The sequence below is a fragment of the Dermacentor silvarum genome, chromosome 3, assembly GCF_013339745.2.
Source record: "Dermacentor silvarum isolate Dsil-2018 chromosome 3, BIME_Dsil_1.4, whole genome shotgun sequence".
Lineage (NCBI taxonomy): Eukaryota > Metazoa > Arthropoda > Arachnida > Ixodida > Ixodidae > Dermacentor > Dermacentor silvarum.
The window spans coordinates 83,015,977-83,031,725 of record NC_051156.1 but is presented as its reverse complement, the minus strand read 5'-3'; the positions used below and the strand labels follow the sequence as shown (position 1 = coordinate 83,031,725).

Here is a 15,749-nt window from a genome sequence, read left to right as displayed (position 1 = left end):
GCACCTACACAAACCGTTCTTTTTTCTGTTTTTCTTGCTGGTTTTCTGCAGCACTCTTGACCCATTTTGAAAGATTTTCACAGGTTAGTGATAACAAATGTGCTGAATATCCAGCCTTTTTTAGCCTATCTAGCTGTTGGGAAAAACTTTGTTGGATATAGTGTGTACATTATTTAGTGACAGCGGACCTAAGTGCTGCGTAAACTATCCCCTGTTTTACAAGTTTGGAATGACAAGAAGAAAAATCATGTAGTGTTTTTTCTGTCCTTGGCGAATAGCACCAACACACATGTTCCTGTTGGAACGTAAGGCATAGATCTAAAAACTGCAATGTATTATTCTGGATAAGCTAAAGCGTGAAACCCAGGCCCCAATTAACCGCACTCCTTAAACATTTTTAATATATCGGTAGCTTTTTTGGTGTAGCTATCACTTGAACAAACACGAGGTAATCATCTACGTATGAAAATGTACGTACTTTCAAGCCCTTCAGATTGTTCTGTAACTTTCTACTGACGCGACTTAGGTACAGATCACTCAAAAGTGGTGCAACTTTTGAGCCAATGCAAACTCCGGATTTTTGTACATACATATAACTACCCCATTTTATCATAGTATTTTCTAGGTAAAACAAGAAAAGTTCCAAAAAAGATTGTAACGGCATACCAGATCGCTGTGTAAACTGGAACTCATCACTGAAGAGGGTAACCGCTTCTTTAACACTACACTTATGTTCTTTTTGCGGGAGCGAATAAAAAAGATCTTCTACATCAACACTGACTGCCGAGCACTTTGCTGGATTATTTTCTGTTAGGAACACTACAATATCTTCAGAATGTCTTATCAGGAAAGGGTCTTGAAAGCTAACTGAAGTCAGCACATTATGTAAAAAGGTTGACACAATGTAGTGCCACGTTCCTTTTTCAGAAATAGTGGCTCTAAAAGGTACATCAGGCCTATGTGTTTTAGCGCTGGAAAATATGTCAAGGTATAGTCCTTTAGATTTTTTTACCCCCCACGCGAGGCGCTCAAGGCCAAATTGCTCAAGCAATCTAACCACGGTTTTCTGAACATTATTTACGTAGGTCTTTCTTGAAACAAAATTCTTATCGATAGTATTTTGGGTTTTTGAGTGTACAAATCTTCAGGAATAACTACAAAGAAGCCTTCTTTGTCCGCGGTACCCAACCTTAGCTGATGTTCCACAAAATAACGGGACACACTTGCTAGGTTGTCTGACTTCCATTTTCGGGTACTGTCTTGGAAATCACTGCAACACACTCAGTCACACATCATGGTCGAAATTCTTCCCTGGTCCATCGTGAAACCTTGCAGTCGGCCGCGCCACGCTTGAAACAGCGAAGCTGGGCGAGCGTAGCCCAGCATTTTCGGGAATTGCGCGTGAACTTTTCATCTTATTACTCATGATGATCATTTCTTTTCACGCGTCTCGAACTTACGGCCGTCACTGCGCGTTGTATAGCGCAGCTTGCAACATCGATACCACATTGCAATGCCGACAACGCGTTCCAGCAGACCCGCTCCGCGAATGCGTCTCTCTCTTTCTCTCTCTCTCGCTCTCATTTTCTTTATCTCTCTCCTGAGCACAGCGAGCGAAAACCCTTCTGCACTTCACTTCGCAGAGCACAAGCGTGCAAACGCGCCAGCTGTTGACCAAGCCGACGACGCTCGAACGCATTCATATGGTTCGCATATGATTGCGTTAGAACCACGTTGTATAGCCACTAGGCTATGCAGCGTGGCTGTATAGCCTAGTGGCTACGACCCTCTCCTTGGGACCGTGGGTACGCGGGTTCGAATCCCGCCTCGGCAAGAATTATTATTTTCTTGATACGACCACAAATTACGGCTGGCTTAAACAGCTTCGCTGTTCAAACACTTCTTTCTGTCCGGGTCGAGCGATGACGATAACAACGCTTTTGTTCTCTTACAACGAGAAAGCAGCTCCCAGCGATTGTGTACCAGCGTCATGGAAACGCACTCCCCTGGAATGAACTGCTTGCTTTTTTTTATTGAGACGGTTTGTTCTCGCTAATATTTCCAGAGTGCAGGCGGCATAGTCCGGACGAATTTTTCATACTTTGTGGGTTTTCTCTTTTTGGTGGAAAAAATGAACACCGGGTATGCACCTGGCTCGAAACAACTTATCTTGACGTGCATTACGATTCTCTACGACTGCCCAGTTGCCATCTTGACAGCAGGAAAAACTGTTATAGTTTTTTAGTTACTTTTATTACCTAATTGTATATCATGGTAAAACTTATCTCCGGTTTCTTAAGTGGACTCCGAAAAACATTCACTTCGTACTATACGTCTACAATGGTCAACCGTTTCTTTATTGCTTTGTGCAGCATTGCTGAGACACCATCCATATATACGTCGAAGATGGCACTTGAACGATTTCTTCATGCGTGGCCAAGTCGAAACCACATAGGTGGTTCCTTGAGTCCGGAATTGCAGTTGTTCTGAAGAAGAGGTTGCGCCACGAAATATGAAATTTTACTTCAATGTGAAGACGTGGAATGCAAAATAGTACAGGAATGCCTACCTTGTAGATGCGGCCTAGCCTCAGAAATTGCTGTCTAGGGAGTGTTCACTATCACGTACGAATTCAACTTGGTCCGAAATGGTACAGCAGCACAGTGCGGGTACTTGTGCACCATGTAGTGAACGGTTTGTTAACACTCTGCTCATGAAAACGAGAATGAGTTGACGAACGCTGAATCGCTACGACCGATTGCTCTTGAACATCACTTTCACGTGGTTGTTGATATATATGTACTATCGGTCAACAAAGTTTACGGACCACGGGATCTCAGAAAACGCTAAATATCCGGGCAGCCTTTAAATGTAGCCAGTAAAATCGTAGATAACAACGTTGTTCGTATATACCAGTAATGGGAATACCAAGCTGCGTTTTGAGGCTGCGGAGATATTGAGCTTTTTGTCAGATCCCTTGGTCCGTAAACTTTTTCGGTCGATAGTAAGTACTACGTAGATGGGTTCAAAACACGACCTATAAACGTCCCAACATCTAGTTCAATCCTCCGTATGCTCACGCTAAATATGGCTAAGGTGCGCCTTGGCTGCAGTATAATGAAGTTATAAATTTATAGAATTGAGGTAAATCCAGTCAAATATAAATAGGGAGTTACCCGGCGGCGAAAAAGCCGCGGTCAAATCATTGCTACAGCAACGAATGAATGTGCTGACAAAACGTGACTAATGCCCAGCTCTGCTGTGCTCAGTACGAGCGTTGGCTGCAAAAAAAAAAGGCGACGAGACCTGGAAGGTTTGTCGTAAAGTTTTCAAGCGTAATTCATTTACTGCCCATTAGTACTTATTACATCTTAATCGTTATTGATTCATGTACGCCTCGCGTATCAATTCCGGCTGTGAAGTGTCTTGTCGACAGGACCGCCTTGTGCCTCAGTGACTTGGCATTTCAAGGCCCCACTTTGGCGATCGACTGTGGTGTGGCGTTGCCTGCTCAACATCCATGTGCAGACGTAGTGCAGACGCAGAGCCGTTCGAAGTTAACAGAGGCGCCGATATTTTAGCCGCTCTTCGTTGCGCCGAGGTCACCGGGGATGGCCACATGGTCATGGCCGACCTGTTTCCTTTCACACGGATGCGCTTGGGTTCGCTGAGCGCCTTCGTGAGGGCCAGGACTGTCACGACGGTGGTGAGGAAGATCACGGACATGGCGAGACCGAGGAACTCCCACAGGGCATCGTCGCCCTTGGAATCCTGGCCGCGAAGCCTCCGGCTCGATGACCGCTGTGGGCCACTCTGAACAATAAATTACAGGAAAATTAATTTTCTGGTTGTACGTGCCGAAACGGTGACCTGATTGCGAGGTACGCCGTAATGGCGGACTCCGGTTTAATACTTATCACCTGCGCTAAATGTGGCCACCGCGGCCGGGATCGAACCCCCGACCACGAGTGCAGCAAAGCACCGCCATAGCCATGGTGCACTAAGCTTCCACGGTGCGTATGAATGTAGATGATATTTTGTGCGATGACTTGTGTGATACTTATATGGCTTGCTTAAGGAAGGGGCCTCGTTCATTAGAGCGTGACATCGCGAAGAAACCAGTGCTGAGGGCGAGGCTAAGTACTACGGTTCTGTTGTTCATGGGACCACTTCTTGTGCTGCTTGCTCCATAGCATAAATAGGGGTACCAGAAAGCCAATGCTTACTGTACACGACAACTTTATTTTCTAATATTGACATACCGGCTGTGTACCGAAATGCGAATGAAATTCTTTAAAAATATGAATGAATGTATGAATGAGTGAATGCTTTATTGGTGCCGGTCAATTATCAAATGGACCTCAGGCAAAAAGAAAATCTACAAAAGAAGTAGCTTGAGGGCACCTGAGCCACAGAAAACAAGTACGAGCGTATATTATAAATAGGCTGCGCGCAGATGCTATTTATGCCAGCAGGTAATCGTGAAATAACATTTCAAAAAGCACAAGATGTAATACGAATAATATGAAAATATAGGAAATATTGAAGTTTAAAGATCAGATAATAAAAATTTTGCTGCCGGATTGTGTTTAGCAGAGAGCCTGACAATTTAAAATCAGTTTATGTATAAATAAATACGCAAGTCATTGTGTATATTACTATAATTAACTTTTTAATCAAAATAGCTGGGCGACCGATTCCAATGGAAGACGAAGTGCGCCACCGGAGTATCTCGTAACCGTTTCCAGAAATGAAAAAGGTCGACACCTGCTCGTTTTTTCAGGGTAATAAGTTCTTACCAATATCACACATAAGAGCGAAACAACTCCCGCAGAGAACCACTGTAACACCCTTAGTAGACGCCAATCAGTCACGTGACTGCTTGAGTCTCGCCATCCAGAGAACATGAAGCGAGCGAGATTGCGGCTTCTGCCTGATATTCTGCTTGATACTTGATATTGTCACGTAGTAGTGACGCTGAAGTAAACAGTCCTAAAACTGTGTACGACGAAACTGGTTGTTTATTGGGCGAACCTGTGCCCACAAAAGCAAGCTACACTCAAAGCACAACGAAAGCGGCGAACACAGTCGGCGGTCGTCGAAAATCTGATCAGCGGCGAAACGCGTCGGCTTTTATACCTGAGTCATCGAAGGTTCTAGATTAATCCCTGATGCCCGCGTGTCTTCCAGAAAGTTCTAGACAATTCGCGTCAGTCATGCAATCAGATAACATAAGCGTCGGTGAAAACAGGCAATGGAAAGAAGCATCGATAACGTTCTAGAAACTTCCGATACAGGCGCTGCCTGCGCCGAGCGATAACGTTTAACATTTGTTAGCCGGTGGAAAGCGGCCACCGGTGAAAGATAAACATGTATACGTGTCAATATTGACGCTTGCTTGATACTCGCCCACCTGTGAGACAGGATCATTTGCGTAACAAATGGGCGTTCTGCTCCCGCGGCTGCTGCTCTCGGAGCTATCTTCAAAGCGATCTGCGATGGGGACAAAGTGCATTCGCCGAGTGTCGGTAGCTTCGTATGTGCCGCGCTTTCGACGTTTAATTCGCGTTGAAGCGCGAGCCAGCGCGAAGGTCAATTCACTGCCGCTGGCGCTCTTTCTCACTGCAGCGTTTTCACGAGTTTCCGCGGTCATCGAGCGAGATGTGTTCATGTTTACCTGTCTGCGCGTGACACCGTGGTTGTTCATTTAGTTAGTAAGCGAATATTTACAACTTTGCAGGGCCGATAAAACTGCTATTCTTACTTCATATAGTCATCTACTAATTTGCTATCGCAATCGATGCTTCGCCTTTCGGGCGACACAGTGACTTTTTTTTAAATAATCAAATAAACTTGGAGGTTAACAAAAAAGTAAGATAACAAGTTAAGGACCGCGCAAAGGGCGACGGAATGAAAAAAAGTCGTAGTTTTGCACGAAAGGCGGAGTATCGATTGCGATAGCAAATTAGTAGAGAGCGATACAAAGTAAGAATAGCAGTTTTATCGGCCGTGTAAACTTGAAAACACTCGATTAATAACTAAATTAACAAGCATGGTGTCATGCGCGCACAAGCAAACGTGAAAGCATCTCACTCGACGACCACGCACAGGCGCTGTCAGAACGCTGGAGTGAGTATGCGCGGCTGCTGCAGTGAGCGAATTGACCTTCGTGCTGCCTGTCGCTTCAATGCGAACTGGAGAGAACACAGCGCACACGAAGCTATCAGCAATAGGCGCACTCTGTATGGCGACCGCGCCATATGCATTCTGCGCCGGAGTAGAACGCCCCCCTCCCTGCCTTCCGTCAGAGATGTGTGGGCGTGTGACGGAAGAAGGCGTGCTTGCTCCCCGCTTTCCTCGTTCACGGCGGCGCGAGAATGAGCCCATGGATAGCGCACCTACGCACGCTTTTGCTCGCACATACAGCATACGGCTCGCGGCGACGATGTTATCGCGATAGGATTTTATACAGAACATCACAGTGACGCCGCCGACGACGACGACAGAAATGCTCAAGGAGTGTCCATATAATTGCTCTCGCAATAAAATATTACGCGCAACGTTAAGAGACTGAAGAGAGCAGTATCAATGAGGGGGATAGCCGATATTTTAGATGAGATTAAGAGAAAAAAATGGAGCTGGGCAGTCCGTGTTACGCCTACGTTGGAAAACCGGTGGACCATTAAAGTAACAGAATGTGTGCCAAGGGAAGAGAACCACAGTCGGGCACGGCAGAAAATTAGGTGGGGCGATGAAATTAGGAAATTGCAGGCGCGAGTTGGAATCAGCTAGCGCAATTAAGACAAGGGTTATTGGTGATCATAGGGAGACGCCTCCGTCCTGCAATCGGCATAAACATATTTGGACGGAGAAACAGCACGTAAGAGAAGGACAATGAAAGAACGTTCCCCGTCCAAATGCAACACCAACTAGCCCAGCGCATGACCTACTGTACTACTGACCTGACCAGCGAGCAGAACGCCAGCGCGCCTGTTCGAGCTCATATTTCTGCCACTACGAGCCTTATGGCGCTACTAGTTACCCCATCTGCGCCCCACTTTTGCTGTCGTCTGTTCGCGCCAAGCTGCGATGTTTGCGTGGCTATGCGCTTTGCACGACTTGTACGAGTACGTTGATTAAGCAAAATAAACAATAATGCCGCACTGCCACGTAGTTTGTGTAAATGACGGCGAGGTATGACGCCTGACATACGCCTTACATTGAGTTCCTGCTATACACACCTGGGTGAAAAAAATGGATCAAGGCAAGCAGTCTCTAGAAAAAGTGAGACTGTCTTAGTGTTATTTGGCGTGCCGAAACCGCAGCTACATGCCTAAATTGTTATACGTAGGTGTTGTATGATTAGAGAGATGTGCCCGTACATTTAATATCACTTACTGGTATTTCCCGAATACCTTCGCCACCGTTATCAAATTTTCATTGCAAGCATGCGAGGCAAGGGCTGCACGAAATGTTTTCCAACAAACATTCCTGCAAATAAGTTGCGCCGCAGAAAAAAAACTATATTACCGTTGGTGGCTTGTCGCATACGTCTTCATTATTTGTTCGTCTCGTTTAACGACCCGAAATCCCTACAATCAAGTTCAGGTTGCAAGGATATAGCCTTTACTTCACTTGAGATGGTTTTAGGCCAAACATGACATAACGACTGAAGGCAAGATGTGCTGCATTCAATACTTCTAGCCGTTGTACCCTAGGAGCACGTGCGGCGCCTGCCGTACCAAAAGCGAGCAGCATGTAATCAGCAAAAAGGAAATGAAATGAGGTGTGCGTAGGTTAAACAGTCGAATTATATACAGTAAATAAGCAGTCTTCGGTCGTATACATTACGCGCGTCGCAAAGTCTGTCACAGAACGACAAGTCATGAAGTGGTACAAGCAGATGCACCAATAATCTTCAAGATTTGCGATGTTGATGGTGCCCAGACTTACACACTGGGCCTCGGAATTTTATGACTTTCTTGAAAAGTACAATGCGCCTTAGACACTCCCCGGGACTCAAAATATTTGTTAAACAGTCCCGAACAAATCTAGCAAGAGCCGCAGAAGATATAGCGATATTTCAGTGGTGCGTGGAAAGCTACATAGCTATAGGTCACATTCTCTACCATCTTAGATGCGACTGTGGGGATCATTATGACATGGAAAGGTGGGCTGCAGTCCCCGAGACAGGAGTTCTCCATCGAGTACGTGCATGAGGTAGATGCTAAAGCTTATGCGCTATTACGGGATTAAGAAAAAAAGAAATTCAACTGCCCTCCACGCGACAGCTGGAAATAGTATTTACGCAGGAGGGCTCTACTTCAGAGCGCATAATAAGGTTCGCTAAGCTGGTGCACGACAAATAAGCCCATTTCTCTCTTGCATGGTGAACAAAAAAAAAAGAAACGTGCTCAACATCAGTTATTTGCTGGAGAACCGAATAGCGCACCAATTTTGGTGCAGTTGCTTCTTTTGTAAATAAATACTTTAAAATGTTGGCTGAAGTGAAGATAAACATTCTTTCACAAACACTGCAATAAATCAAAATATCCCTTATTTGAGCACGAAGCGTGAGTGAAGCACTTTTGCAGCGCTCCCGCGTGTGCTGTAACCATTTCCCGTCGATCCTCGGGTGGGGTAACTCGAGCGCCCCCTTAACGGCGAAGTCTGCAACGAGAACCGGCGCAGGCGGCTCTATAGAGAGCCACCAGCTGAGCAGGTCAGTATTTGAGTAGTTCGTGGCCTAGCGTCGATCCCTTAGACATAAAAATAGGCTGCTGCTGCTGCTGCTGCTGCTGCTGATGATGATGATGAATGAAATACCTATCATTTTCCACCTAACCGCTCCATAACAGCATGTATGGTCAGTATCGCAACTTCTGAGAGTTGTAGCAGTATGAAGCAAAAGGGTGGTTTACAGGAAGATGGAGGCTGGAAGTGATTAACAGTGGTAGAACAAAGATTATCGCTGAAACCACCCTTTCGACCAAGGGACCTGTGTTCGTCAGGACAACAACTGAAGATACTGGCCAGGAAACTCTCATAGAATGCACTTGTGGTCCGCCTTTTTCATCCCGCACTTCATGAGGCAGACCTGTTAAAAGCATATATGCTTCCACGCGTTCTTTTTTTGTCTTTTTTCTGGCGACGTTTACACTTCGGTAGCTATCGAAGTGTGAATGGTCACCGGAAAATACCTGTCATATCTAGTGAACCTCAATAGCTACGGAATTATAGTTCACTACACTTCGGTTATCGAAGTATACTTTGGTAAGCTAGATCTAAATTTATCTCGCAAAGCTGCATGCAAAGGTGTAAAGGAAATGCTGCTCGTACATCCGATCAGCGGGTTCCGAAGCGGCTGCCATCTTGCTGGCAGACAACGACATAGATTGTATGCGCAGTCGATAGATGTGTCGCTATGAATTTTCAAATCGGAGTACTTCTTTTAATCTTGAAATACTCGTATATGAGAACCGCTTTTGCGTGGAAAGGTTATAGAACAAATTCGCTTTCAGTAGCTCGCAAATGTTCATTTATTAGGCGTTTATGTCTGAAGTGAAGTTCATATTCGTAAATAAAGTAAATAAATCACGCAGCAGGCATCAATGATCGTCATCCAAGTAACCGAATAGCTTTCTTGTCATCCTGAGTGATCTCTGGATTACTGAAATTTAATGATGTATTAGCAAGACTCTTAAGACTTCCTGCCTAAAGCATCAATAATTTTTTATAATACGTGTACGAATTCGTTGAGTAACGTTTTGGGCGAGTAAAGTGAAATGTTTCATTGGAGCACTGAAATATATATTTTTTATTTATTCCTTGTTTTTTGATACCGACAGTCTCATTGGAACCACTGCTTATCACACACACCTCTCCGAAGGAGTCATTAACCAGACGCTTCTCGAAGTAATTCTTGGACTAGCAATGGAAGATGGTTGCTGACATTCCTTATCACTACGCTGAGCACTGCATTTTGTCACCTGATCCAATCGTCGTTGCCGTTCCGCAACTCTCTTAGCACTATAACGCCGTGAAGCCTAACAGGCACAATGACGACGTCGATATCCCAACTCTTCTTCGTAGTGCAATCGTTGTTGCGGAATTTTAGCGGACCATTGCACCTCTTCGCGATAGCTGAGGAGCCACCACAAGCTAAGCAGTGGGAATCTGACCAATCCGAGACGCAGGCGCCACACCCTCCTCTCCTCGTGGTTCGCTGTTGCTCCGTAGCCTCGGCCCCACCGGGACCCTCTCCATCTGTGCGCGTTCCGAAGCCTCTCGTCTGCCACTTTCATAAGGAAAACCTGCCACGGCATGCACTGCCATTGGCTTTAAAACTTAACAAGAGAGAGCTTCTTTAAACGAGGAGACTGTTTATTTGGGTTCTTCAAATCAATGCGGGTCCTTTCCCTCACTTGCGTCAGCGCTTACGTAAATTTTACGTCTGGAGTTTCGAATCTCTACTATCTCTACGCTACAAGTTGCTGGCCCACGTGCCCGTACTAAATCTTTTCTGCTTCATTTTTTTCCCAGAGCAGCAAAAGACTGGAACGGCCTTTCTCGCAACATCGCCACTTTTACCTGCCCATCAAACTTCATGCATAGCATATCAATTGTATCATCGCACTGATTGTTGTGTCAACAATATTGTGCGTACAAAACCACCCCTTATGTAATACCCCCTCGGGGGTCTTTAAGGAAATAAAAATAAAATTAAATACAATCAGAATAACATACAATTACGTTGTCGATCGTTCCCCTAGCTTCCTCAAATAACTTCGTAGAAAGAACGCCGTACTCCGAAACGCTCACCAGGCGGCTGTTGAAGCAAGCCAATCAGGACGCATCACTTCAGAGCAGATTCTGAAAATGCACTTTCTAGGCAAGTGAATTCTTGTGAGAAGCAGTAGATAATTCTGGGTATCGACGTATTTGTGTTGTGCGCGTTGCTTCATTTTCCACCATATGCGCAGATCAGTATTGTAGGATTTCAGCTGGATAATTGCAGCTAGTTTGTCTCCATACGAATATGAGTTAAGATATTGGAACGCCTTCACATTTTTTTCAAGATACACATCGAGAAATAAAGAAAGAACAACAAGTTAGAAGATGTTCGACGCTGAAAGGATTTCTCTTATTCTACAGTTGGCACTGAATGTTTACAAGACCTGGGTTCCATGACCATTGCGAAGTTCTGCTCTGTTAAGGCATGGCGCTTTTTATTGCAACAGTGCATACGTAGCTAAGCTACTGCAAATTGTAACTTTGACATCTTTTCGTAAATTCCGCATCCCGCATACTATTGTGCCTATCAGTTCACCCGACATTATCGCAACCTGGCCTAACCAAAATCTGGACAACAAACGTCCAACGCTATTCCGCCCGGGTCACTTCCGGTAGTGCGATAAGAATGTCCAAGCTTTTACGACCGGTTTTTATTGCTAAATAATTTTACAGGAGAGAAAAAAAGCACACCAAAATTTGTTTGTCAGAAAAAAAAGCTTTCTTCCGTCCTAAGGAGAGGGAAAACGAGATGCGAATGGGGGTACGCCGAATTGGGGGAGAGCGACGAAGTCAGAGAAAATAGTGAGGGCTCGCATTACGGAGAGTTGGGATAAGGCTGAATAAAGGGCGCTGAATTATAGTGGCGTACAGGCACAGTATATGGCACAGTGAGGTATACATTAAGGCGAAAACCTTGAGTGGTGGCTCATGGGTCGAAAATCTGACCGCAGGCGTCATCGAAAAATTGACCGTCCGGCGTTATAACACCAAAATTGATGTTGCTACCATTGATGGTCGAACCCACAACCATTGATGGGAGTTTAACCAACAACCATAATGCAAATTAAGTCAAAGTTAATTAGATATAGATAATTAGGGCACTCGAACCCATGACCTTGGGTGAGAGAAAACAATAAGAAGTAACAACGCATTCGAATGAGAATGTCAAGTAATTTAATGAATGGCTCGTGCTTTCGCCTTCATCCTCTTTAGCGTACTAAAGTGCCTGTCAATATTCTAAGAGAGCCTAAGGGGAATTGCCAAATATTCAGGCTGTATAGGCTTACCATCGGGGTGTGAAGTAGACACATTGAGAAAGAAGAAATAACACAGATGATCATAACACCGCGGCCAATGAAGGTCATGACCCACAAACGCCATCTAGATGCTACTACGGTGAATAGGCGCCGCGCTGCCCTTGCACCCTGGAAACCTGCCGGGCGCTTAATGATGAGATGAAGTTACGTTGAGAGTGGGAGCGTGTTTCGCTCCACTCAAAGTTTCTGCGAGAAAGCGTTCGTTGCGCCAATCTGTCTAAGATCGCTTTTCTTCAATCTAAGAAAAACATCGCTTCTCGCAAGAAAAGCAAACGCGTGTTTACCAGACATGACAGGCCGCGGCATGGCCAGTCGCTATCGCTTGTAAACATCCGGTCAGCCATTTTGCAAAATCACGCACGCATCGTGGACCGCCGTCGTAGCATGCGTGTATATTCGCGGACGCTTTATAAATTTCCTACGCGCTTTGTGTGAAAACTTCTAGTAGCAAGTGTACTATCCACATCATTGATTTCTGCACTAATATAGCTGTGGATTGACCGCGCTTGTATGTGCGCATGCTTGCAGTGTGGCTACGAGCCGAATGTATTTTTCTGTTTTTTACAATGAGTACCCAACATATTTTTTTCTGTATTGTTCCCTTGGCAAAAAATAATGCGATCATTCCAGCCCGTACTAAAGCTTATCAGTCCGCGAGGGAGAACGCAGCGTATCTTTAGCAGTGTATAGGCAGGTACTGCGTAGTCAAAACCGTGAGCGTGCTAGACCCTGTGAAGTACGTCATCTAGCTATACCGGGAGTAAAATTATGCTGGCTCTATCGTTGTGAGCAGACCCTTCGCCACCGACAGGGCGCGTTCACGATCAGGAGTTTCTGTCGTGCGAATAGCCCCTATTAGCATCAATGGCAATAAAGGTTCATTCACACTAGGCCGACTCGACACCGATTATGGTCTGCCGACTATTGGCGACAGCAGTTAACAGGATGGAAAACGCTGTGGCCACCAGTTTAAAGGAAGCAAAGCGCTGTCGCCTACAGTCGGCAGACCAAAATCGGTGTCATGTCGGCATAGTGTGAATGAGCCCTAATGGAGCGTTTAAATGAAGCTGTCGCCGAGCACAGCGAAAGGCTCACTGCCGCTGGCCAACTTTCACGAGATGCGCTTAGCACGCGCGCCCGCTGGTACTGAAGCTTGCCAAGTCATCGCCACTTCCCTCACGTTCTTTCCCGATCCGTGGTAATTCGCGCAATAGTGTATAGCGTGCTTCTATGCAAAAAAAAAATGTGGTTGATCCCTCTTATATAGGAATCGGTATAGAACACGAAAGTGAAACGTGTCTTCACAGAAGTAGTGTAATGTTTATTGCACATTGATATATAATGTCTATTGGTGTTTTGTGGCTAAAGCGCCCTTAGGCGTTGATGCACCCACGCTGACGCCTGGTGGCACGTCTCCTCCATCACGACTACCAACGTCGATGACCATGAGCAACCGTCGTGCATATGGAAGCTGCACTACGCTGCACACGCTAGCACAACGCGAAAGACGAAGCACGTAACTGACACACTAATACAACGCGCAAGACAAAGCACGTAACTGAATCGTCACCGAGTCAAATCAGCGCGTACAGCACGTCGTAATTGCAGCCTCCGCGATCAACTTCAGAAACATTTTCAGAGCTAATTGCGGAGGCCACGCTCCGCTGTGCTGAGTACGGTGAACGCCACCTAGTAGTGCTTCTGCGAGAACGCGTTGGTAGTGCTTCTTGATGCCAGCGTCCCTTCGAATGCTGGCATCGAGGCGTCGTAGTGCTGAGACCACCGAAGCGTTCACTGTCGGTGCGCGTTAGTGTCATAATGCAGTACTTCTCTTTTCTGCTCGTAGGCGGCGGCACCGCCCCGAGCAAGAGCGCGGGTACACGGAGGAGTGTTAGATATATAAGGCGCGTCTGTGTAGCTCTCTGCAAATGCGTTTGTGGCGCAATGGGTTAAACGCTCGGCGATCTATCGTCGCGGACCGAGAGGTCGTGGGTTCGATTTCCAGATTTTGCATGTTTGTGGAACTTTTTCTTCTGGTTTCTTTCTTTGTATTATGTTCGTGTACATTGTAAGCTGACGTATTTCCGTGACGGAAATACGTCAGTGAAGTCTTGGTGGACCCCGGCATAAAACACTTTCGTGTTAAAATAATACCTTACAGGGCTTCATTCTTCTTGCTTACTGCCTACAAGACAAAAATGTGAGCAACAAAACTTTGAAGGCTGAAGCAATATTTTCACGTATTTTACAGTGTTTTCTGCTGGATTCCTTGTTAACAACATCACCGTCTATTTTTTTGGCTGATCGTCGTATTAATTTACGGTTATATTTGTAAGTTCGACGTGACTGTACATAAGACACAAGAACACATGTCTCTCTACCTATAGGATGCGTTGAAATTTAATGCAGATGCAACCATTGGCGTGAACGAAGTGTTCTCACCTCATCCGCTGGAGAAACTGGTGGTTCCAGTCGCCCGAGATCCGTGCTTGTCTCAGCATGAAGTGACGACGACCACAAGCCTGCACTGGAATTTCTCATAGACGTTGACACCTGAGACCGGTGCACTTGGCCGCCCGGCGACGATGGTGTAGACACCACGGGTTCCTACACCGGGATGCATTTACGTCGCCAGTGAGCGTAACAGTTTAGCATGAACGCCATACTTTGATGAAGCGACTATGAGACAACCTAAATGGAAATTTGTACTCGCCGTTCGGCCCTGCTCTTGTATTACGGATTGTTATACACCAGAAAGGCTCTTTAATTTGGAGGACTTCGTCGGTGCGCTTATTGGTTAAGGTGAGACCTGGGGCGCGGTAATCGCGGAGCATCGAAAAGCTCGAAGACACAACGCAGAAGCACGCGTAACATTTGGCTGGAACGCAACGGCGGAATCGGCAGTGCCCTAGGTATTACCTGAAACGAGAGATGGCGAAAATGCTTGGTGTTTTTTAGATCATAGATAGTATATAGGAGGCTATACGTAGAGATACAGCCAGTACATGGACACCCCTGTAGCGTGCGCGCCATTGGCTCGGCCGTGAAGCAGTTCCGGTATCATTGGCATATGCGCGGCCCATGCGCGGAATATTTTAAGCATAGAATTTTGTACAAAATTTACCAGAGGTAACATTGGCGCTGCGATCGTTCAGCGACAGTGGGAATGACGGTTATTACATACATTTTTTAACTTCGTGCTCGTGGCCTTTAAGCGTTCTTCAGAAGTTATTTATTCCTGTTCATCTTCTTAACCTTCAAGGCTATCATGGTTTTCTGAAGTGATAGGAACTATTTCTCTCGGCACACATTAGCGTGTTTTGCAAATTGTGCCGTTTACAAAGCAGTATGTTGTTAAAAAGGTCAAATCTGAAAAGTTACAGAACTGTTTGAAGCCAAAAGGACGAAGTGTAGGCAAGTTGACGTATTATAATCAACATTCCCATGGTGGATGAACTGTCATACCTGCGGTTCCCATGGACACGAGCATCCGAGATCCCCCTCATAAGTTTGGTCGGAAAGTGTATGGCTTAGGTTCCCCAAGACGCGAGGGACACGCAGTACGAAGCCAAAATAAAAAATGCGCTGCAACCCACATTGTGAAGTTGGTTTGCCAGCGAAGCTGTGGTATCACCTGAT

At 45.7% G+C, this 15,749-nt stretch overlaps 1 protein-coding gene across 1 annotated transcript; it reads right to left on the bottom strand.

Moving 5' to 3' along the window:
- Window positions 1-3,266: 3,266 nt before the first annotated feature.
- Window positions 3,267-14,861, bottom strand: LOC125943860 (uncharacterized). Its single transcript, XM_049663394.1, has 2 exons — window positions 14,553-14,861; window positions 3,267-3,813 (listed from the first exon to the last, which is right to left on the bottom strand). The coding sequence occupies exons 1-2, from the start codon at window positions 14,649-14,651 to the stop codon at window positions 3,451-3,453; spliced, it is 462 nt and encodes a 153-aa protein (XP_049519351.1). The 5' UTR covers window positions 14,652-14,861; the 3' UTR covers window positions 3,267-3,450.
- Window positions 14,862-15,749: the final 888 nt, after the last annotated feature.

Bases quoted from the DNA above. Each gene is read 5' to 3' on its own strand.
- LOC125943860 (XM_049663394.1), bottom strand. From the start codon at position 14,651: ATGAGAAATTCCAGTGCAGGCTTGTGGTCGTCGTCACTTCATGCTGAG. The intron at 3,814-14,552 runs GTGAGAACACTT...TTTATTGTTCAG, and splicing joins CAGTTTCTCCAGCGGATGAG to AGTGGCCCACAGCGGTCATC.